Here is a 22,313-nt window from a genome sequence, read left to right on the forward strand (position 1 = left end):
AAGTTGGGAATGACTTGGGTGGAATGAAATCAGGCAGGCAGAGGAGATTGGTGTTGACACAGTACGTACTTCCTGTTCAGCCAGGAGTGTGGGGTGGGTAGGTTTGTGTGGTTGAATATGATGTGGGAGAGTCCTGTGGTTTGGGGAATAGGTAAGGAGGATCTTGACCCCGGACTAGGCTGCTGCACTGCTTGTGGGACCCAGAATAGATCTGAGGGTTTCAGAAAAGACATGGCTGAGGTGGTCAGGCTAGATCCTGGAGGAGGACATGGGAAGTCTGTGTGTAGAGTGGGGTAGTGGCGTTGTGTAAATCCAGTAAATTACTTAAATAGTTCACATCATGGAGTTTGTTTGTTTTTTATTTTTTGAGACAAGGTTTCTCTGTAGCTTTGGAGCCTGTCCTTGAACTTGCTCTGTAGACCAGGCTGGTCTTGAACTCACAGAGATCTGCCTCTTTCTGCCTTCCGAGTGCTGGGATTAAAGGCGTGTTCCACCACTGCCTGGCTTCACACCATGGATTTTTTGCACTCCATTCCTATAGAAGAGCCTTCAGTAACTGTAGGTATTGGCAAATTGCATAGCCTATTCCAGATACTTAAAACATCCATCCTGAGGACTGGAGAGATAGCTCGGTGGTTAGGAGCACTGGCTGCTCTTCCAGAGGATCCAGGTTCCGTACCCAGCACCCACATGGCAGCTCACAACTGTTTGTACTCCAGTTTTAGGACATCCAACACCTTCACACAGGCATATATGTAGGCAATACACAAATGTACATGAAATGAAAATGATAAAAATTATTAGAAAAAAATCCATTCTTAGAATTCTATTTCTCTGGAACCACTCCTTGTATCACAATCTGTACAGTCAGGGTTTTCTAATGGAACAGAGTTGGTGGGATGGATATCTGTAGATATGCAGAGTATTAAGAGTGGCATTAGCTATAGTCTGGCTAGTCCAACAGTGGCTGCAATGACAGGAAGGCCAAGAATCTGGTAGTTCTTCCGTCCACAAGGCTGAATGTCTTAGATGGCCATCAGTCTATATGGAATTCCCTGAGAAGTAGGCTCTAACACAGGCAAAGGAATGTCTTAGCAGTAGAGTGATGAACTTGCCATCAAGAGAGAATTACGAGAAGCAAACACTTCCTTCTTCCATGTCCTTTGATGTGGGCTGCCTTCAAAAAGTGTGATCCAGATTTAGGGTGGGTCTTGCCTCAAAGGATCCAGTCAAGGAAACCCCTCGTGTAAGTGCCCAGCTGCTTAGGTTTTCATTGGCTCCAGATGTTTTTGACATTAGCTACCACAATAAGCTAGTTTTGTCTTTCAGAAGTCACTCACAGAGCTGCTGTCCTGCTTGTTTGACTTATTAGGGAAGTCCTCTCTGGGGATGGCCCTCTTCCGTCTGGTGGAGTTATCCGGAGGCTGCATCAAGATTGATGGAGTGAGAATCAGTGACATCGGCCTGGCTGACCTCCGAAGCAAACTGTCCATTATCCCTCAGGAGCCTGTCCTGTTCAGTGGCACTGTCAGGTGAGAGCCTGGCCGCTTAGAGAACTGGATGATTGTAGAGCCGTCACCTGGAATGGAAATCCCATACCCTTGGGTCCAGTGTTTCTCATGAGTCTATGATTTCTGTTGCGGTGATGAGTCAGCTTCTGCTCTCCAGGCTGCGTAATTAAGTGCCACCATGGCTCTGCCACAGGGGTCCAGAGTGCAGAGAGGTTGTGGCTTAGATTTCTGTCCCATGAACTTTCCACAAGTTACCACTCTTGAGTCTGTTTTCTCACCCCTAAAATGGAGATATTCTGAATGCCTGTTGTAGATTGAGTAAATTCCTAAGCACACTGTAAGTTCCGAGCCTAGCCAGTAATAAGAGCACTAATGGTAGCGGCCACCGTCATTCTCTGTGTCCCGTTCTGTCACGCCACCTCTCCTGCGGGCCGAGAGCTCCTTCCTGCATTGTTACCACTAATCACCCATCATTTCTTTCATTTCAACTAGCTTTCTTTTTCTTTTTCTTTCCTTCTTCCTGTGCTGGGAAGCTAAGCCCATTGAGGGAATGTTTATATTAAGCACTCTTGACACCCGTCAGAGTGGTAGAGCCATGTCACTGGTGGACCAAAGCCAGGACATCTCCCGAAGGCTTGGGTCCGAGGTCCAGTTTGCATGCTCATTTCATCCTCTGTAACCTCAAGGTGGGCTCAGCAGGCTAACGAACAGAAGCAAGCATGGCAGGTAGTGGAGGGACTGCTGGCTTTCAAAGCTGTATATGACAGTTGACAAAAGTAAGCTTTTGGGGTCAGGTTGCTAAGGGCAGTAGCATATTCTTTCAGCTGTTTCTCCAGGTAGCAACTGAAGTCGTGCTTGGCAATGGACAGTACAACCAGTGCTTCAAGTGAATAAATGAACCCATGTCTAAGAGTTGGTCTTTTCCACTTCATTCTACTTCAAACCCAGGATTCTGCAAAGCTCCTACTCTGCCAATGAGCAGAGCTTCTGTTTCTGAGTCTCCCTTTGGCAAGCACATAGTTTGATATATTTAAAATTTTTTTCCATCTTTGATGCTTAGTCTCAAATATGTGTTTTTCTGAAATTTCTTAACATACCAAAGATAAAATTCCTTTTTTTGCCTGTTGGATAGTAATTATAAAGAAAGTCATTTTTTTTCTATCTTTATCCTTAAACTGGTGCCTAAAATTTAGGGGTTCTCAGGATTTGGGTCCATTTCTAATCAAATTGCCTTTCTTTGGAAATAAAAACTATAGAGAAGAGCTAGATGGTGCTTCTTATTTTACAGTCACCCAAAAGTAGTGCTGAATTTCCTAGTCTAACTTAATTTCAGACCTGCCAATGAAGCTAGACATCTTGTCCTTCAGAACAGCATTTGAACTCATTCAAGGTAGACTTTGTAAGTACCTTCATCTCTTCAGGCTGCTGTAACAAAATGCCATGTTTCGGGAAGCTTAAGTCACAGAAATTTCTTATAGTTCTGGAGTCTGAGAAGTCCGAAATTGGTCTGTTACAAGGGCTATCTTCCGTGTTGTCCTGCATGTCTTCCTGTGGACTTAGTGTGTACATACAGGAAAGCAGTGTGAGTCTTCCTCCGAGAAGGATGCTAGTCCTGTCATGAAGGCCTCATGACCTAATCTTTCTCTTCTCTTCATTCTTTTTCTTTTCTTTTTTGAAAAGGCGGTATCTCCACTTGGAAGTGTTGACTGGCCTGGAACTATTTTTGTGAACCAGGCTATCCTCAAACTAGAGCTAAAAGGCCTGTGCCACTGTGCCTCATACTTTAATGAAAATCCTAATCACTTCCTGCAAGTCTCACTTAACACTGAAGGTATGATAGACTAAACAAAGTCTGTAGGCATACAGGTATTTCCTGAGGGCAGTAAATAAGCTGAATTCCCAACCATGCTCACGTAGTGCTTGTTTTAGCAATTTTCCTACTGAATTTGGATGTCATGTCCTGGAGCTCTCGATTATGCTGAACCAGCCTTGGCTACTTAGGTGCCAAATTTCTATAACTGACAGCAAAAGAGGATGAAGGTTGGCTTATTTCACTGCCACTTGTTGAACTTTGGGGCTTAGGTCGTTTTCAGGACTAGGCATTTTATTTGAAGCTACTCTTAGAGGCTTCTGTCTTTCACCATAGAGCCATCATAAATGCTTAACCCAGCCATCGCCTATAGGTCTTTGCAGATGTCCCTTGGCAAAAATTTTCCCAAAGATTCAGCAGGTTCTCAGCCAAAATGTTAGTAAAGGACCATTGCAACTTGACCCTTGACCCTAGTGCAAATCATCCTTCCTTTGTATCAGAAAACTGGCCCAAAGCCTAGAACAGAATCAGAATCAGAAGTACTTTTGGGGAGACCAGAAGTAACTTCCTGCCACAGGAAAGCGATCTGGACATTACTGTCAATGCAGAGGAATGGCAGGCAAAATTGAGATGTCTCATAAACAGAAGATACTCCTGGCTGAGGGAAGATGGAGAGGTGTTGGTCCTAGGGTGGATAGAGTGGGGCAGGAAGTGTGCTGTGCAGGTGTCCCTGAAGTTTATGCGTACATCCCAGTGGATCCTTCTGAGAATGCTAGCACAGAGAACGGTCATGGCCCTGTTGTGGTCTCTGATGCTGCTGGTGCCCTGCAGCAGGTGAAGGAGCTGCTCTGTGAGATCAGACCATATAGCGGTCATTTTGACTAGACTGTGAGAATTGGTTCTGTAGTGCGTGCGTGTGTGCGTGTGTGTGCGTGTGTGCATGTGTGCGTGTGTGCGTGTGTGTGTGTGTTCTGTTTCTTTTTTCTTTCTTTTTTTCCTTCCAGTTTTTCAAGACAGGGTTTCTCTGTGTAATAGTCCTGGCTGTCCTGGAACTCACTCTGTACACCATATTGGTCTCGAACTCACAGAGAGTTGCCTGCCTCTGCCTCCCAAGTGCTGGGATTAAAAGCACGCTCCACCACCCACTGGCGTATGTGTGTGTGTTTTTTAATAAAGTTTTTTTATACAATATATTCTGATCAGTTTTCCCTTCCTTCTGATGAATTTCTCCTCCCCAGTCTTCCCCACCTCCTTACCCTTCCAACTCTCTTCTTTCTGTCCCTTTCGAGAAAACAAATGGGCAAATGAAAAGACAAGAGTAAAACAAAACAACTGTTAAGGAAAAGGCATACACATGCAGACAGACACATACGTGCACAAAACCCGTAAAATATGTAATTAGAAACTGTAATATACAGGCAAAAGACCTGTAAGATTATATATATATATATATATATATATATATATATATATATATATATATATATATATATACACACACACACACACACACACACACACACACACATATATATATATATATATATATACACACCCAAACAAAGCACTATAAGACAAAAATGTCTCCAGAAATACCTTTGAGTTCATTTTGTGTTGGCCCCCTCTGCTGGGCATGGGACCTGCTTTTGAGTGTGGTTTGTGTACCCAGTGAGATTCCCTTGGAGAAACTATTTTCTTTGTGAGCATCCCCATTTCAGCATGGGACCCCATCTGAGCTGAGCCTTTGTAGGCCCTGTGTGTGCTGCACTGTCTGTGAATTCATCTGTCATCAGTCCTCTTGTGTCTTCCAGCCCCACTGGTTCTAACAATCTTTCCTCCTCCTCTTCTACTTAATTCTCTCATCCTTGAGGGGAAGAATTTGATGAAGACATCAGATTTAGGACTTAATGTGCCAAGATCTCTCGCTCTCTGCGCATTCATTTTCCAGAGGACTAGTTCCCATTTACTACAGGAGGAAGTGTCTCTGATGATGGCTGAGTGACATGGATCTATTGGTATAGCAGAATGTCTTTAGGAGGCATTTTTTTAAAATTTTTTTTTTATTTATTTATTTATTTTTTGGTTTTTCGAGACAGGGTTTCTCTGTAGCTTTGGAGCCTGTCCTGGAACTAGCTCTTGTAGACCAGGCTGGTCTCGAACTCACAGAGATCCGCCTGCCTCTGCCTCCCGAGTGCTGGGATTAAAGGTGTGCGCCACCACCGCCCGGCTTTTAGGAGGCATTTTATTGTAGGCTTTTACATTTTTTTCATGTACATTAGTGTTCTGTCTGCACATATGTCTGCGAGAGTGCTGATTTCCATGAACTGGAGTTACCACAGTTGTGAGCTGCCGTGTGGGTGCTGGGAATTGAACCTGGGTCCTCTGGAAGAGCAGCAAGTGCTCTAACCACTGAGCCATCTCACCAGCCCCAACCATGTTTTCATTATCTCTTCATCAGTCGATGGACATCGAGACTGCTTCCGATTTCTGGCTATTATGAATAGAGCAGCAACGAACATAGGTGGAAAGTTTCTCTATAGTAGAATGGTGTGTCCTTTTCGATATATGCCCAAGAATCTAGCTAGATCCTCCCAGTTTTCTGAAGAATCGTCATACTGACTTCCATAGAAGCTGTACAAATTTATACTCCCGCCATCAGTGGATGAGCTGTCATTTGTTTTATTGATCTTGACCATTCTGATTGATGTAAAATGAAATCTCAAAGTAGTTTTGATTTACTTTCCCCTGATGACTAAGGATGTTGAACATTTCTTTAAGTGGTCCTCGGCCATTTGTGTTCCCTCTTAAGAACTTTAGATCTGTGCCCATTCTTAAAAATTGAGTTATTTTCTTGATGTTCAGTTTTGTTGGTGGTGGTTTATTTTTTAGTTCTTACTATATTTTAGATATCAACCGTCCCTCGGATATGTGATTGGCAAAGATCTTTTCCCATTTGATCTGTCTGGATGATGGTGTCCTTTGCCATACATGAAGCTTTTTGATTTCATGAAGTCCCATAATTTGTCCTGTTCAGAAAATCTTTTCCTGTGCTATTGAGTTCAACCCTGTTCCATCTTTTCTCTTTGTCTTAGTTGGGGTTACTATTGCTGTGATAAAAACACCTTAACCAAAAACAATTTGAGGAGGAAAGGGTTTATTTAGTCTCTGCCTCCACATCACTTCATCCAAGGCAGTCAGGATAGGAACTCAAAACAGGACAGGAACCTGGAATCAGGAGCTGATGTAGAGGCCGTGGAGAGGTGCTGCCTACTGGTTTGTTCCACATGCCTTGCTCAACCTGCTTTTATAGAACCCAGGACCACTTGCCTAGGGATGACACCACCTAATGGACTGGGCTCTCCCACATCAATCACCTAATTAAGAAAATGCCCCACAGGCTTGCCTAGAGCGGGACCATATAGAGGCATATTTTCTCAATTTAGGCTCCCTCCTCTCTGATGACTCTAGCGTGACACTAGCCAGGACATTCATCTATCAGATTCACGGGATCTGGTCTTATGTTGAGGTCTTTGATCCATGTGGAGTTGAATTTTCTGCAGGGTGATGGAATGTGGATCGAGTTGTATTCTACAGGCGGCCATCCAGTCTGACCAGCATCGTTTTATTAAAGATGCTGCCTTTTCTCCGCTGTATTTTCAGCTTCTTTGTCGAAAACTGGGTGTTCACATGTATGTGGATTTATGTCTGGGTCTTCAGTTAGATTTCATTTATTAACATGTCTGCTTTAATGCCCGTACCATGCTGTTTTTATTATTATAGCTCATTTGTACAATCTGAGTTTGGGGGTGGTGATACCTCTGGCAGTTCTTTATTATTCAGGATTGTTTTAGTTGTCCTGGGATTTTTGTGTTTTCACAAGATGAGAATTGCCCTTGCAAATTTCTGTGGATAATTATATTGGAATTTTAATGGGAATTGTGTTGAATCTGTAGACTGCTTTTGATAGAATGGACATTTTCAATATATTAATCCTACTGATCCATAAGCATGGGAGATCTTTCCAGCTTTTAATATTTTCTTCAGTTTCTTTCCTCAGTATCTTTAAAGTTTTCATTATATAAAGTCTTTCACTGGCATGGTTAGAGTTACTCTTTATAGTGAAAGGTGGTGTTATACTTGTGTGTGTGTGTGTGTGTGTGTGTGTATTTTTGAGGCTACTTTGAAAGGTGGTGTTTCCATGATTTCTTTGTCATTATTATATAGGAAGGCTACTGGTTTTTTGTGTTAATTTTGTATCATGTTATATTACTGAAAGTATTTATCAGCTGTAGAAGTATCCTGGTGGATATTTTAGGGTTATTTGTGTGTAAAATTATATCATCTGCAAATAAAGATACTTTGACTTCTTTCTTTCCTATTTATGTCTCCTTGATTTCCTTCAGTTTTCTTATTGCTCTAGCTAAGACTTCAAATACTGTATTAAATAGGTATGGAGAGGGTGAATATCTTTGTCTTCTTCCTGATTTTAGTGGAAATGCTTTGAGTTTTTCTCCATTTAGGTTGATGTTACCTATTGCTTGCTGTAAAATGCCTTCAATATTTTGAGGTATGTCCCTTGAATCCCCAGTCTCTCCAACACTTTTATTATGAAGTGGTGTTAGATTTTGTCAAAGGCTTTTTCTGCCTCTAATGAGATGATCATGTGGTTTTGTCTTTCAGTCTCTTTATGTGGTGGATTACATTGATCAACTTAATGTATATTGAACCTTCATCTCTGAGATGAAACCTACTGGATCGTGGTAGACAATCTCTTTGACATGTTCTTGGATTTAGTTTGAAATTACTTTATTGATAATTTTTGCACCTACCTTCATAAGGAAAATTGGTTTGTAATTATCTTTTTGTGGTTTAAGTAGCAGGGTAACTGTGACCTCATAAAAAGGGTTAGGCCAATGTTCCTTCTCTTTCTCTTTTTCAGAATAATTTGAGGAGTTTTGGAGTTAATTGTACTTTGAAGGTCTTGTAGGATTCTGTGCTGAGTCTGTCTGAGCCTGAGCTTTTAATCACTGCCTCGATTTCAGAACTGTTTAAATTGCTTATCTGGTCTTGACTTAACTTTGGTGGGTCATACATATTCAAAAAAGTATCCATTTCTTTTAGGTTTTCAAGTCTGATTGAATACAGATTTTTAAAGTATGTCTTTCTTTCTGAATTTTCTTGATGTCTGTTGTTATGGCCTCCTTCCCCTCCCCCACCTTGTTTTTTTCAAGATAGGGTTTCTCTGTATCTTTGGAGCCTGTCCTGGGACTCTCTCTGTAGACCACTGGCTTTGAACTCACAGAGATCTACCTGCCTCTGCTACCCTAGTGCTGGGATTAAAAGCATGCACCACCACTGCCGGCCTTATGTCCTCCTTTTAGCTCTATTTTTTTCTTTTTTTTGTTTTTGTTGTTTTGTTTTGTTATGTTTTTTAAGACAGGGTTTCTTTGTGGCTTTGGAGCCTGTCCTGGAACTAGCTCTTGTAGACCAGGCTAGCCTTGAACTCACAGAGATCTGCCTGCCTCTGCCTCCTGAGTGCTGGGATTAAAGGCGTGCGCCACCACTGTCCGGCTTTTTTTTTTCAAGATAGGGTTTCACTGTGTTATGTAGCCCTGGCTGTCCTGGAACTAGCTCTTGTAGACCAGGCTGACCCTGAACTCACAGAGATCCACCTGCCTCTGCCTCTCCGTGCTGGGATTAAAGGTGTGCACCACCACTGCCCAGCTTTCATTTCTAATTTTATTAATTTGGATCTTCTCTCTCCATCTTTTATTTAATTTGGCTAAAAAGTTTATTAGCCTTACTGATTTTTTTGCAAGGGACCAACTCTTCATTAATTCTTTGTGTTGTTTTTAGTTTGTATTTTATTGACTTTAGCTCTGAGTTGATTATTTCTTGCAGTCTACTCTTGGTCTCAGGAGTGCTGTTAGCCTGCTGACAGCAGGTCTCTGGTTTTCTGGTGCAGATCTTCGTGCTGTGCACTTGCCTCTTAGGGTGCTTGTCGTCGCTTCATGTTTGGGTATGTTGTGTTTTCTTCAGTTCTGAAAAGTTTTTTATTCTTAATTTCTGTCTTGGCTTTTTTCTTTTTTTAAGTCAGCAGTGCACTGTTCAGTTTCCATGAGTGTGTGTACTTTCTGTGGTTAATATCCAGCTTTAATCCATGGTGGTCAGATAGCTTTCAGGGTGTTACTAGAATTTTTTATAGTTGTTGAGACTTACTTTGTGTCCAAGTGTGTAGTCAGTTTTGAAAGAAGTTCCATGAACTGCTGAGAAGGTAGCATACTAAATTCCTTCAGCCATCACAGGGGAGTGATGTGTGTAAATTATTACACAGGTCTGAGAACTCTGGGGGAAGTGTCTAATTGATTGGGATAGAGCAGGCAGTAACACTTTGTCATTGGGTTAGGTCTGGCTGTCATGTCCCTACATATGGAGTGTCCTTACCTACCTCTTCTGGTTAGTTTTGGTTTGTAGCCTGTCTTGGCAGATATTAAAGTGACTCTGCCTGCTTTCAATGTTTGCTTAGAATATCTTCTTCCGTCGTTTTATCCTGAGGTGATGTCAGTCATCAGTCTGTGATATTAAGGTTTGTTTCTTGGTGGCAGCAGAAGGATGAATCTGGTTTTCTAATCCATTCTGTCCATTTATTTCTTTTTATTGGCGAATTGAGGCCATTAATATTGAGAGTTATCAGTGTTCATTCATTCCTGTTATTCTGTTGTTGCGGGCCACCCCTACCTCTGGATTTGCTGTTCTGGCATTGTCTGTTACTTGTGTCTATTGTAATATTGTCTATTACTTGTGTTTTCTTGGGTGTGATTAACCTTGTAGGGTTGAAGTTTTTCTTTTAGTGCCTTTTGTAGAGCAGGGTTGGTAATAAATAGATACTGCTTAGCTTTGGGTTTGTTGTGGAATGTTTTTCTTTCTTCGTCTTGTGAGTAGTGGTATACAGTAGTCTGGGCTGGCATCTGTGGTCTTTTAGAGTTTGTAGAACATCTATTCAGGCCCTTCTAGCTTCTAAAGTCTCCACTGAGAAGTTGGGTGTTATTGTAATGGGTCTGTGTTTATATGTTATTTGCTTTTTTCCCCCCTTACAGCTTTTAATATTCTTTCTTTATTCTCTATGTATAATGTTGGATTATTATGTGTCATGGGGACTTTCTTGTCTGGTCCTGTCTGTTTGGTGCTTTGCATGCTTTTTATACTTTTGTAGGCACCTCCTCCCTTAGGTTAGGGAAATTTTCTTCTATCATTTTGTTGAAAATATTTTTGTTCCTCTGACCTGGGTTTTTCTCTCCTTCCTCTATCCCTATTATTCATAGTTTTGGTCATTTCAGTGTCCCAGATGTCCTGGATGTTTTGTACCTGGATCCAGCGTTATCTTCTAGCTTGTCTTGAGAGTCTCATTTCTATCCCTTGTACTCTGTGGAGAGGCTTACCTCGGAGTTTTTTGTTTGACTATCTAAATTTTTCATGTCCAGTTTTATCTCACTGTGGACTTTCTTTAGTTAGCCTATTTCTTTGTTTCTACTTCCATGTCTTGAATTGTTTTCATTGTTTCATTCAAGCATTTATGTTTCACAGACTTCATTGAGGAATTTATTCATTCCATCTTTAAGGTCATTGAGCACATTCATGTTACTATTTTGAAGACTTTGTCTTGGACTTCGGCTGTATTGCATTTCTCAGGGCCTGCTGTGGTAGGGTCACTGCATTCTGGTGGCTACATATTGTCGCAGCTGTTAATGATCCCGTTTTGTGCTGGTGTGTAGGCCTCTGGTGTTGGGATGATTAAGGTGAAATTAGATGTTGATATCTGGTCTTGAATTTGTTGGCTGTGTGTTCCTTTCCTTGGTTTCTGTTGCTCTCTCTGGATCTTAGGAAAGCATGGCTGTAGGTTGCCTGGTGCCAAGGGTTTGGAGGTCAGTGGGTGTCAGAGAGGAATGGCTTGAGCTGAGAGGGTCTCGGGAAAGAGCTAAGTGGTTCTTCACACCTAGTTTGTGTGGTCCTTAGGGAGTTGGGAGGTATGAAGACGGAAGGTGGGCACAAAGTCCTACCCTGTGTGAGTGTGTGTGTGTGTGTGTGTTTCACATAATGTGAAATTCTCAAAGAACTAATAAGGAAGAAGGCATTTTTCTACATTTGTACAGAAAGAGATATCTGAAGGATATCATGTTTCTAGGTGTCATTGAAGGTACTTAAAACATACTGGTGTTTCTTTTGTGTTTTCATATCTGTATTTATAAATTCTTTTCAACTTGTGTTCTTTGCATTAAAAATCAAAGATTTTAAATTAGATTTTATAGAATAGGGACCGCAATCTCAGGTGTCCTGTGACTCCATGAGGCACCTGTGACCTTTAGAGCTGGAATCCAGTTTTCTGTGTGCGCTTGTTTAACTACAGACAGACACTGGAATGTGGTTTGTTAAACACTGGCCTCTGAGCAATTTCTCTTACACTTCTCCCTAGATCAAATCTGGACCCCTTCAACCAGTACATGGAAGACCAGATCTGGGACTCACTAGAGAGGACACACATGAAGGAATGTGTAAGTGTGGCTGAGGGAGGGCTGTGCTGGGATTGCGGGGCCAGGATGTGGGAGCGCTGCTCTCTCTCTGTACCTGAGGGAGGGCTGTGCTGGAATCGCGGGACTGGGTTGTGGGAGCACTGCTCGCCACTCCTTCCTTCTGTCTGGCTCCTTCTTCTCCAACAGCCATCCCTTCTTCCTCCTCCAGGAGGTCTGGAGAAGAACACTTCTAAGCAGGCATTTCACATGCATCCCCAAAATCAGTGTCTTATCCAATGAGTTGCTCCACTGGTAAAGGTGTATGCCAACAAGTCTAACCACCTCAATTCAAGTTCAAGGATACACATGGAGGAAGGAGAGAACTACTTCCCATATATCTTCTATTACCCAACAGATATTCTGACCCCTACACTTGCAGAATTGCTCTCTCTCTTTCTCTCCCCCCGCTTCTCTCTCACACACACACATACACAAATTTAATAAAATTTTAAAACTGGGTGCTTGCTTCGGCAGCACATATACTAAAATTGGAACGATACAGAGAAGATTAGCATGGCCCCTGCGCAAGGATGACATGCAAATTCGTGAAGCGTTCCATATTTAAAAAAAAAAATTTAAAACTGGTCTCTTAGCCCCACCTCCAACATTGCGCATGGCCATATTTGACCCCATACTCTCCATTGACTAAGAATATATTAATGATAGCTACTCAGAACTTAATAATTCTATCGATTATAGTAGTATAACATCTGCCGGGTGGGGCGATTACACTCCTTTAATCCCAGCACTGAGGAGGCAGAGGCAGGTGGATCTCTGTGAATTTGAGGCCAACCTGTAGTGAGGAGCAGCGGGCTGCATTCCCGCCACCCGGCTTTCGGCCTCCTGGCTAGCTTATGCCCCAAAATAACAACACACAAATTGTATTCTTTTATACACTGCCTGGCCCATAAGTTTCAGCCTCTTACTCACATCTTGACTAACCCATTTCGAATAATCTGTACAATACCACAAAGTGATGTCTTACCAGGAAAGATTCAGCATGTCTGACCTGGCGGCTGGCTTCATCGCATCTGTCTCCCTGAGGAGAGGCACCGTGGTCTGCCCCAGAGAGGCGAGGCATGGCGATTTATCTCACTTAGGAGAGGCGTGGCATCTGACTGAGCCATCTACCTCATTTCCTTCTTCCTGTTCTGTCTACTCCACCCACCCAAGGGCTGGCCAAGGCAGTTTCTTTATTAAAACAGAAGACCCTCCCACATCACCAACCCAGTCTACAGAAGTTCTAGAACAGCCAGGGTTGTTACACAGAGAAATCCTGTCTCAAAATAAATAAATAAATAAATAAATAAATAAATAAAAATAAATAAAAAACCAAACAAACAGATATAGTGTAACATCCATATATACACAAAAGATCTGTAATTTCTTGCTGATTCTGTACCATGCGATGTAACATAGATTATGGGAGTAGTGGAGGAACCAGAAGACCCTTGCCAGCAGCCAGTGTGCAGATGGCACCACTGATCCTCAGTGGAGCACTGTAGCCTGAGTTTAGTATCCACTGCCCTGGTTAGTTAGATGAGCCTTGCTTCCATCCAGTAGCCTCAATTTAATTTGGAGAATGGGTCCCATGATGCTTAGAAAAAGAAAAGGGTCCTAGCGTGGGCCAGACTTTGGACTTTGGGAGTAGGGCCCCATCTCATGCAAAACTGTACTTTTAGAACCAAACATAAAGGCCTACCATCCAATGGGATCTTGAATTTCTGGGATATTTTCACGGTATGAAACCAACAGAACCATATATTGCAAAGGTGAACAGCCCAGAAAATACAGGTCCTGGTACACATGTGACCACATGGATCTTTCAGATGATCAGACTGATTCTTTTTCATCTGCTTCAGAATAATTTATTTCCTTATAAGGGTGGGGCATCTTAAGATAGGGTCTCTCTGTATAGTGCATGTTGACTTGAACTTAAAGCAGTATTCCTGCCTTTGCCTCCCAAGTGCTAGCTTATAGGTGTGAGCCCCTACCCCTGGCTAGAAGAATTTCTTTTGATCCTGGATTCTGAAAGGTGTGATTTGTTTCTTCACACTTCTGACCTCTCTCCTCTTTCTAGATTGCCCAGCTACCTCTGAAACTTGAATCTGAAGTGATGGAGAATGGGGACAACTTCTCAGTTGGCGAGCGGCAGCTGCTGTGCATCGCGAGGGCCCTGCTGCGCCACTGTAAGGTGAGTGTCACAGCAGGGGCATGAGGTGGGCAGTGGTGAAATGCTGGAGCCCAGGATGCAGCCCTGCCTGGAGGCGCTGGGCTCTGAGCCCAGTGGTACCTTCTGACCAGCAGTCTCTAAGTTAATCTTATCACCACGTGGCATACTGGTTTGAGAGGTCTCAAGTTTTTGGATGTGTATGTGTGTTGAGCACGTTCCCGCCATGCCTCCCTTGTTTTTCAACTTCCCCCAAGCCTTTGGAATTCAGGGTCAGCTTTGTTTCTGGCTAATGAGGACTTGTAGAACTGCAGGCCCAGCAGATTAAAGGCTGAAGGAGACTTCATCAGGTGGAACCCCCCATGAACCTTTAATTTTGCAAACAGGAAAGGATGTTCAGAAAAGCTAACCTAGACATGGAGACCATGGAGAATGTGGGGGTGTTAGATTAGATCACTGTTACATGTGCATCTGTTCCTTTTGTAGAAATTGAGCAGACCATAGGTTATATGAATTTTAAGCAAGGGGCATTTTTACATCTATGTGTGAACCTATGAATTGGTAATAGTACATAGTATAGGATTTAAATACTACACTTTAGGGAACTGGGATTAACAAGGATGCTTAAGGCAGTAATTGGATCTGTTTGTCCTCTGCTTCCCTGGCAGATTCTGATTTTAGATGAAGCCACTGCTGCTATGGACACAGAGACGGACTTACTGATTCAAGAGACCATCCGGGAAGCATTTGCAGACTGCACCATGCTGACCATTGCCCATCGCCTGCACACAGTTCTGGGCTCTGATAGGATTATGGTGCTGGCCCAGGGACAGGTATTGGGCTCCTTGGGAGCTTCAGCTTGGCATGGGGCCTTGGGAAGAAAAGAGGCTTCTGTCGTCTTCATGTTTCTGGGCATTCAGATAGCAGCCATGGCAGCTTAGTTCTGGGTCTTGTTGATCAAACAGGGTCCTCCTGCCTCAGGTGATGCTTTTATGACTTATTCTGCTGTGACTTATAAGCAGTGACAGGCCAGACAGCACATGCACTTTGGTGACTTGGTCACGTGCACAAGGATTTCTCAAAGCCACCCAAAGCAACAATGACCCTGGGTTTGCTTTTTGCTACCATGTGGTGGTGCCAAGCTTCTCTTCCAGTTTTCTCCACGCTTTCCCACAGTCTGGTCCTAGCCAAGCCTTCTTCACTTCCCACTCAGATGCCATTGCCTATGTATCCTTCCTGCATTTTCACCTTTGTCTTTACATGACTGTTCCATCTGCTGGCTTAAAAACCTGCCTGTCCCTAGAAGAGGACATGTTTTAAATGTCAAAGCATCCACAAACACCTGGGGCCTTATTCATCCATTCATTGTAGATCTCTGACATCATCTGTATGATGTTCTGCCTCCCTGGAGAGCCCCTAATCAGCTCTATAAGAAAGGGACTCAGGCTCACTCATCCTCAGGTCCCCATTAGTCCCACTGTTGTAGTTCTTTGCACAATAGCTAGTTGCTAAGTACAGTGATGTGGATAAATACCTTTTGTGTGTGTGTGTGAAATAAGCCATGTATGGTGGGTAACTTGGCTTCTTATATAATATATATTATAATATATACATATTATAAAATATAGTATTGAGAGCACCATAATATCTGCTTTTGCTGTGTGTAGTCTATGGCATGCTCAGTGAGTCTATGTCTCATCTTCAGTGGTCAGTAATTCTTCACAATGAGAAGAAGCAGGGAGAATTGTGTGTGTTAGAGGTGAGCTCAGGACCACAGAAGGTAGAAGAGTTGTCAGTGTGGGACATATTGAGAGAAGCATTGATAGGGCGGGTCCTGCCTAATCTTGAAAGCTGACTCAAGAAAGTTTAAATTTTTTTCTCTTATATTGCAGTCAGTTTAACATTAATATTCTGTGATTATCTGTCTTAGTTAAGGTTTCTATTGCTATGATGAAGCACCATGACCAAAAAACAGGCTGGGGAGGAGAGGGTCTATTTGGCTGACACGTCCACAGCACTCTTCATCACTGGAGGAAGTCAGGACAGGAACTCACACAGGGCCGGAACCTGGAGGCGGGAGCTGATCCAGAGGCCATGGAGGAGTGCTGCTTACTGACTTCCTTCACAAGGCATGCTCAGCCTGCTTCCTTATAGAGCCTAGAACCCGCAGGCAGGGACGGCCCTGCCCACGATGGACTGGGCCCATTAATTACTAACTGAGAAAACGCCCTACAGGCTTGCCTCAGACGGATTTTAGGGAGGCATCTTCTCAACTGAGGCTCCTTCCTCACAGATGACTTTAGCTTGTGTCAAGTTGACAAAAATCTAGCTAGGACTTTATTCTTGTTTGAATGATTCTTGTACTAAGATTCTGTTATAACTTTGATATGAAGCGCTATTTCTGTGGATGTAGATATTAAATAGAACACAACTCTTTTAAAAGGTAGAGAAACCAAGAAAACCTGGGGAACTCCATTTTAAAGACTCTATTCCAGACTGTTTGCCTCTGGGGGGAGCCTGTTACTACTTTAGAATTTGTTTTGTTTTGTTTTTAAGACGGGATCCTATTATGTAGCCTTAGCTGGCCCTGGAACTCGCTATGTAGAGCAGGCTAGTTTTAAACTCAGAGAGATTCCTGCCTCTTCCTCAAGAGTGCTGGGATTAAGGTGAGTGCCACCAAATCCTGGTCCTACAGTGATTGATTCTTTTTTGTTTGTTTTTTGTTTTTTTTTTTTTTTTTTTTTTTGAGATAGGGTTTCTCTGTGAAACAGCCCTGGCTGCCCTAGAACTTGCTTTGTAGACCAGGCTGATCTCAAACTCCAAGATTTGCCTGCCTCCCAAGTGCTGGGATAAGGCATTCACCACCACCACCATGCGAATGATTGGTTCTTTAAGAGGGACTCTAGGCCAGGTTGGCATGGACCCCAGTACTTCAGAGGGAGAAACAAGACATAGAAGTTCAGGATAGGCTACACACTGAGTCTGACTAAAGCCTGCCTGGACTAAGAGACTCTGCCTCATAACTCATTTCCTCTGACCCTACAGAGGTCAGGTTCCTCAGCCTTGGTCTCCTTGTTTGAAAGCAGTGAGCCCCTTAGTCTTAAAGACTAAGCACTAAATGAAGCGCTGAGCATTGCATGCAGACAGACATTAAGCAAAGGTAGGGGCCGTGTGCCACTAACATAATTTGTTGGTTCTTATTTCTGCCGAGTTATACATTTTAAGAGTATGCAAGTATAGAGGCAAAACCAAGATTACAAGTCATTCATACACCTTTGCCACCATGGCCGGCAGTGCCCCTGAGATGAGAGCAGCCCTATAACAGGTTGGCAGCACCCTGAGGTGAGAGCAGCCCTATAACAGTAACAGGCCAGCAGCACCCTGAGGTGAGAGCAGCCTTATAACAGGCTGCCAGCACCCTGAGGTAAGAGCAGCCCTATAACAGGCCAGCAGCACCCTGAGGTGAGAGCAGCCTTATAACAGGCTGCCAGCACCCTGAGGTGAGAGCAGCCCTGTTACAGGCTGCCAGCACCCTGAGGTGAGAGCAGCCCTATAACACATTGTCGATCCCAGCAGCTTTCTCACATCGTTCACACAGACTCTGCCAAGTGAGATGCTTCTGCCCTCAACATAGACACACCCAGGAGAGGAGGAGTTCTCAGCCTCAGGGGCAGTGGGTACAGGGCCAGTCTGCAGCTCAGCCATCCCGGGCTCTGCAGTCGCTTGCAGTCAGTGCTTGCCTTTCCTCTCCAGGTACAGGATACCATCCATCTCTGGCACCCAGATTCCCACCTCAGCACCATGTCTAAATGATAGACTTCTTCTCCCCATTAACAGGCTGCCCTGTTCTGGGAGCACCGAGAGGGATCCCCTGCCATCTCTGCCATGGTTGTGCTCCATGCCTTTGTTCTAAGCAGAGGGGACAGGAAAAGTCACAGGTTTGCAGCGGCTGTGGCAGGAGGTGGGCTCTGCTGGTGATTATCCTGTAGCAGTAGAACTAACTGCTGCAGAAAGTCTGCTGTAGGAACAGACCTTGGGTGTGTTCATCCCTTGCTTCCTTTTTCTACCTGCCAATGAGGCATCCTAAGTGCTTCCTCTCCTGACTGGAGTCCCATCAGCTTGCCTTCAACCTGAGCTGCACTTTCCCCAAGTAGTTTATATTATAGAGCCGTACCGATGTATTTCTTTATACTCTTCCAGGCGAGAGACTTAGGTTGTATGTGAAGGAAGCACACATCCATTCTCTCCAACCTTTCGCTCCCTGGGTGCTGTAGGCCAGCTCAGTTGTCCTCTGTTGTGTCCCCAGGGCTTTGAGGTTTGCCACTGTTGCCCGGCCTGGATCCTCTGAGTTAGTCACACCCTGACGTGTCTCCTCTTTGCAGGTGGTGGAGTTCGACACCCCATCGGTCCTTCTGTCCAACGACAGCTCAAGGTTTTATGCCATGTTTGCTGCCGCAGAGAACAAGGTGGCTGTCAAGGGCTAACTCAGGCCATCCGTGAAGTCTCTCCTCAGAGCGTTGCCGTTCTCTTCCTGGTTTGGACCCCTCATCCTGTCCTCCTGAAACTTGCCTTTCCCGGTTTTATCTCTCACACACCAGTTCAGGATTAGCGGTGTGTTTCACTTTTAGGGAAAATCATATTTTGATTATTGTATTTATTCCCTATTCATGTAAATGAAATTTAGTTTTTTGTTCTTAATTGCACTCTTAAGAGGTTCAGGGAACCATTACTATAAATGTATCAGTGGCCTATAATGAAGCTTTATATGTGTAGCTATGTCTATATATAATTCTGTAAATAGCCTATATATACAGTAAAAATGTAAGCAGTTTATTTTCTATTAAAGCAAGCACTGCGCTGAGAGCAGCGCACGTTCACTTCTATCGTTTTGTACAGCCGACTGCACTAGAGATCTCGTTTTGCTCTTAGCTGTTGGAAAGTCGGTGTTTCATTCTCCAGCTGCTCGTTTCACGGTGCTGGGCTTTCTAGGTGTCCAGAGGACACGTGACAGCAGTGAGCCCTCCAGGCCTGCTCCTTGGACTTCCCAATGGGAACCCAGTGCAGCTGAGCTGTGGGAGGCCTTGCAGAGCACCGTGGCTTCTCAGGGCTCCTGCTTTCCTGTGCTGTCACTTCCTGTTTCTGTTAGAGCGGTGGGTAAAGCCTTCCCCCTTTCCCTCTCAGGAATGAGAACCATAGCATTCCTCAGAGGGGAGAGTTTCCTTCTGCCTTCTCCTGCTGTTGTTTGTAAAGATCCAGACTGCTCCCAGTGTCCCATGCTTCAGGTTCCTAACGCTGGTCACCACAGAGCTCCAGCTCTAGGGTCCACTGCTGCTGTTGTAGGTGGCATTTTCTTTTGCCTGATCCCACACCTCCAGAGTTCAGTGACAGGGCTCAGGATTGTGGGGTCCGCCCTTCCTCACGTCAGTGTCCTCTGCAAAGTCTGCGGCCCTCAGCAGCTCTTGCTAGCCAGTGTCCTCACTGGTGTAGAAGTTTTTTGTACTGTAAAGAGACCTACCTCAGGTTGCTGATTGCTGTGTGGTTTGGTGTGTTCCTGCAGACCCCCTTGTGCTCTGGGGCCCATAGCTTGGGTGAGTGTGGTCGCCACTGTCAACAGTCAAGTGGTCAGCGTTGCATGTCGTGACCAACTAGACATTCTGTCGCCTTAGCATGTTTGCTAAACACCTTATGAAAGCAAAAATCTGAAAAAGTGAATAAAATTATTTTGGATTTGTAAAACTCTCGTGGTATAAAATAGTTCTCTGGGAGGGGACGAGGTGTTTCTGAATGGCTCTGCAGTACTAGAGCCCTGGGTTCTAGTGCCTGGTGATACAATTATCTGCAAAGGGTTGTTTGCAGGGGGCCCAGGGCCCCAAATACCCCCAGCTGTGTGTGATGGGCCTTACGGCTCTACAGCCTGCCTTCCTCGGTGTAGCCACCAAATGAAGCACCTGCGCTGCCGTAAGAGGTCAGAGAGCGGAAGAGTGAGCAAGGCCAGGAGTTATGTGTTTCAGCTGAAGCCATGTAACTGCCTTTCATCCTCTTCATCCAGACTAACCCAGTGAGAGTTGCTGTTCTTTCAGAAGGGTACTCATCCTACAGCTTGTTACACTGAATCCAGAAAAGATGTGTTTAAATTGTTAATCTAATGTTGATTCTGCCTCCAGTCATCAGAAATTATCTCTTAGACCTAATCCGATCACTTTTTAAAAATAAGTTACTATTAGCAAAGTGTGGTGGCATACGCCTTTGCTCGCAGCACTTGGGAGGCAAAGGCAGGTGGATCTCTGTCAGTTTGAGGACAGCCTGGTGAATTCCAGGCTAGCCAAGGCTACATAGTGAGACCCTGTAGCAAATCTTTCTCTGTTCTGCCAGACAGCTCCCAAATAATGACAGATATTTATTATTTATGAAAGCTTGGCCTTAGCTTAGGCTTGTTTCTAACTAGCTCTTATAACTTAAATATAACCTATTTTTATTAATTTATATGCTGTCCCGAGACTCATTTACCTAATCTACAGACTGTCCATCCGGCTTTCCTGCTTCTTCCATGTCTCCCACGGCTCCATCTTTCTTCCCAGTGTCCTCTGTGCCTGCCTAGCTATTGGCCACTCAGCTTTTTGTTTTGTTTTGTCTTTTGTTTGTTTGTTTTTTGGAGACAGGGTTTCTCTGTAACTTTGGAGCCTATCCTGGAACTAGATCTAGAGATCCACCTGCCTCTGTCTCATGAGTGCTAGGATTAAAGGTGTGCACCACCACTGCCCAGCCCATTTAGTTTTTATTTAAACCAGGCAGAGTGACATACCTTTACACAGTGTAATCAAATATCTTGGAATATTCCTCCTTTTTGTCTAAATTAAAAGGAAAGGGTTTTAACTCTAATATAGTAAAGCTATATACAGTTAAGAACAATTAACAAGTAAGGATTACATTTACAATATCCAGTCCATTTGTATTTGGCAGCCTCAAAGGAAATACTCCATTATTTATTCTATCTTGGTGAATCCTAATTTTGTACCTAATTTACTTTCTATCATAACTAAGGAAAAGTATAACTATAACTAGTCTTCAATTTCATCAAAGACCCCAGAGTAAACAGGAAGAACAGTGCAAGCCACTTCCACACCTATAGAAACAACCGGCATCTTGGCTGCCTTGACAGTTACTGGTGATTCTTTTACAATAGGCCTAGAATATCTAGCAGACTTTTCTTGAAGCAGGAATTTTGAAGGACTGTCCTGCCCTATCTTGGCAAAGTTCGACAGTCTTTTTCCTTTGTCCTGTTTGTCCAGTCTGTACAGCATATTTGTCAGCAGTCAAGGCAGGAACAATTTGCCCAGTGACTAACCTTGCCATAGTAAATGCAAACTCCATATGGAGTTTCTTTGCTGCCCATCATCCTCTCTAAATTGGTGCTGCCAGGAGCAGATGTGTCTAACTGTCACGAAAAGCCTCAGGTTATTAAATATCTTAAATGCCATATTTTGTAGGTCTTTGAAGACTATCTGTCTGTGTCTAAATATATCTGGCCTTGAATACATACCTAATATGACTACAGGCTTGATTATTACAAATGACTAACTACTAACCTGCATTTCTTTTTTTTTTTCTTTTCTTTTCTTTTTTTTTTTTGGTTTTTCTAGACAGGGTTTCCCTGTAGTTTCTAGAGCCTGTCCTGGAACTAGCTCTTGTAGACCAGGCTGGCCTTGAACTCAGAGATCCGCCTGCCTCTGCCTCCCGAGTGCTGGGATTAAAGGCGTGCTCCACCACCGCTCTAACCTGCATACACATTACATTTTTAAATGAGCTCCATATGCACAATACCCCAAACAAGAGTAGAAACATACATTCATTACAATGAAAATAAATTTGTATTAATACCAAAATTCATAGCAATATAAAATATTTGAGGTTAATAGTTGTCTTTTTATCCTATATTATATTTCTATATCCCCCCTAAATATTGAAAAACATCCATAATCCATCAAATAGCCAAAAACCACCCACTCTGTCTCTTGAGAATGTGGTGTTGTGTTCTCTAGACTGCTTCCTGTTGTCTGGGGGTGTTGACATCTTTGGGGGACCCTAAGAAAATTAGGGGGTAATGGTCAAGTCCTAGCTAGAATGGTCTCTGAGGCTGAACCTCTCAGCCCACCCATCTCTGCTCCTTCCTATGGACACTTTCATTCACCATCTCTACCCCGTACAGCACATCCCCATTCCCTTGTGTCAGCTGCTAATACCCCGAAGTGCACTCC

The 22,313-nt window shown here is 43.6% G+C and overlaps 1 protein-coding gene and 1 non-coding gene across 6 annotated transcripts in view; both read left to right on the forward strand.

Annotated features, from left to right (window-relative positions):
• The window catches only part of Abcc5 (ATP binding cassette subfamily C member 5), a 92,231-nt gene extending 72,437 nt beyond the window's left edge, over window positions 1-19,794 (forward strand). For all 5 annotated transcript variants that reach the window (XM_038344813.2, XM_038344815.2, XM_038344814.2 and 2 more), the window contains 5 exons: window positions 1,373-1,532; window positions 11,792-11,870; window positions 13,969-14,082; window positions 14,727-14,891; window positions 18,441-19,794. In XM_038344813.2, the coding sequence (XP_038200741.1) occupies window positions 1,373-1,532; window positions 11,792-11,870; window positions 13,969-14,082; window positions 14,727-14,891; window positions 18,441-18,542 (620 nt within the window). In that variant the 3' untranslated portion in view covers window positions 18,543-19,794. The remainder of the gene's footprint in view (window positions 1-1,372; window positions 1,533-11,791; window positions 11,871-13,968; window positions 14,083-14,726; window positions 14,892-18,440) is intronic.
• LOC119825870 lies at window positions 12,347-12,453 on the forward strand. Its single transcript, XR_005287327.1, has one exon. It is a non-coding gene; the product is annotated as a U6 spliceosomal RNA (small nuclear RNA).
• Window positions 19,795-22,313: the final 2,519 nt, after the last annotated feature.

The sequence above is a fragment of the Arvicola amphibius genome, chromosome 10 (assembly GCF_903992535.2).
Source record: "Arvicola amphibius chromosome 10, mArvAmp1.2, whole genome shotgun sequence".
Classification (NCBI taxonomy): Eukaryota; Metazoa; Chordata; class Mammalia; order Rodentia; family Cricetidae; genus Arvicola; species Arvicola amphibius.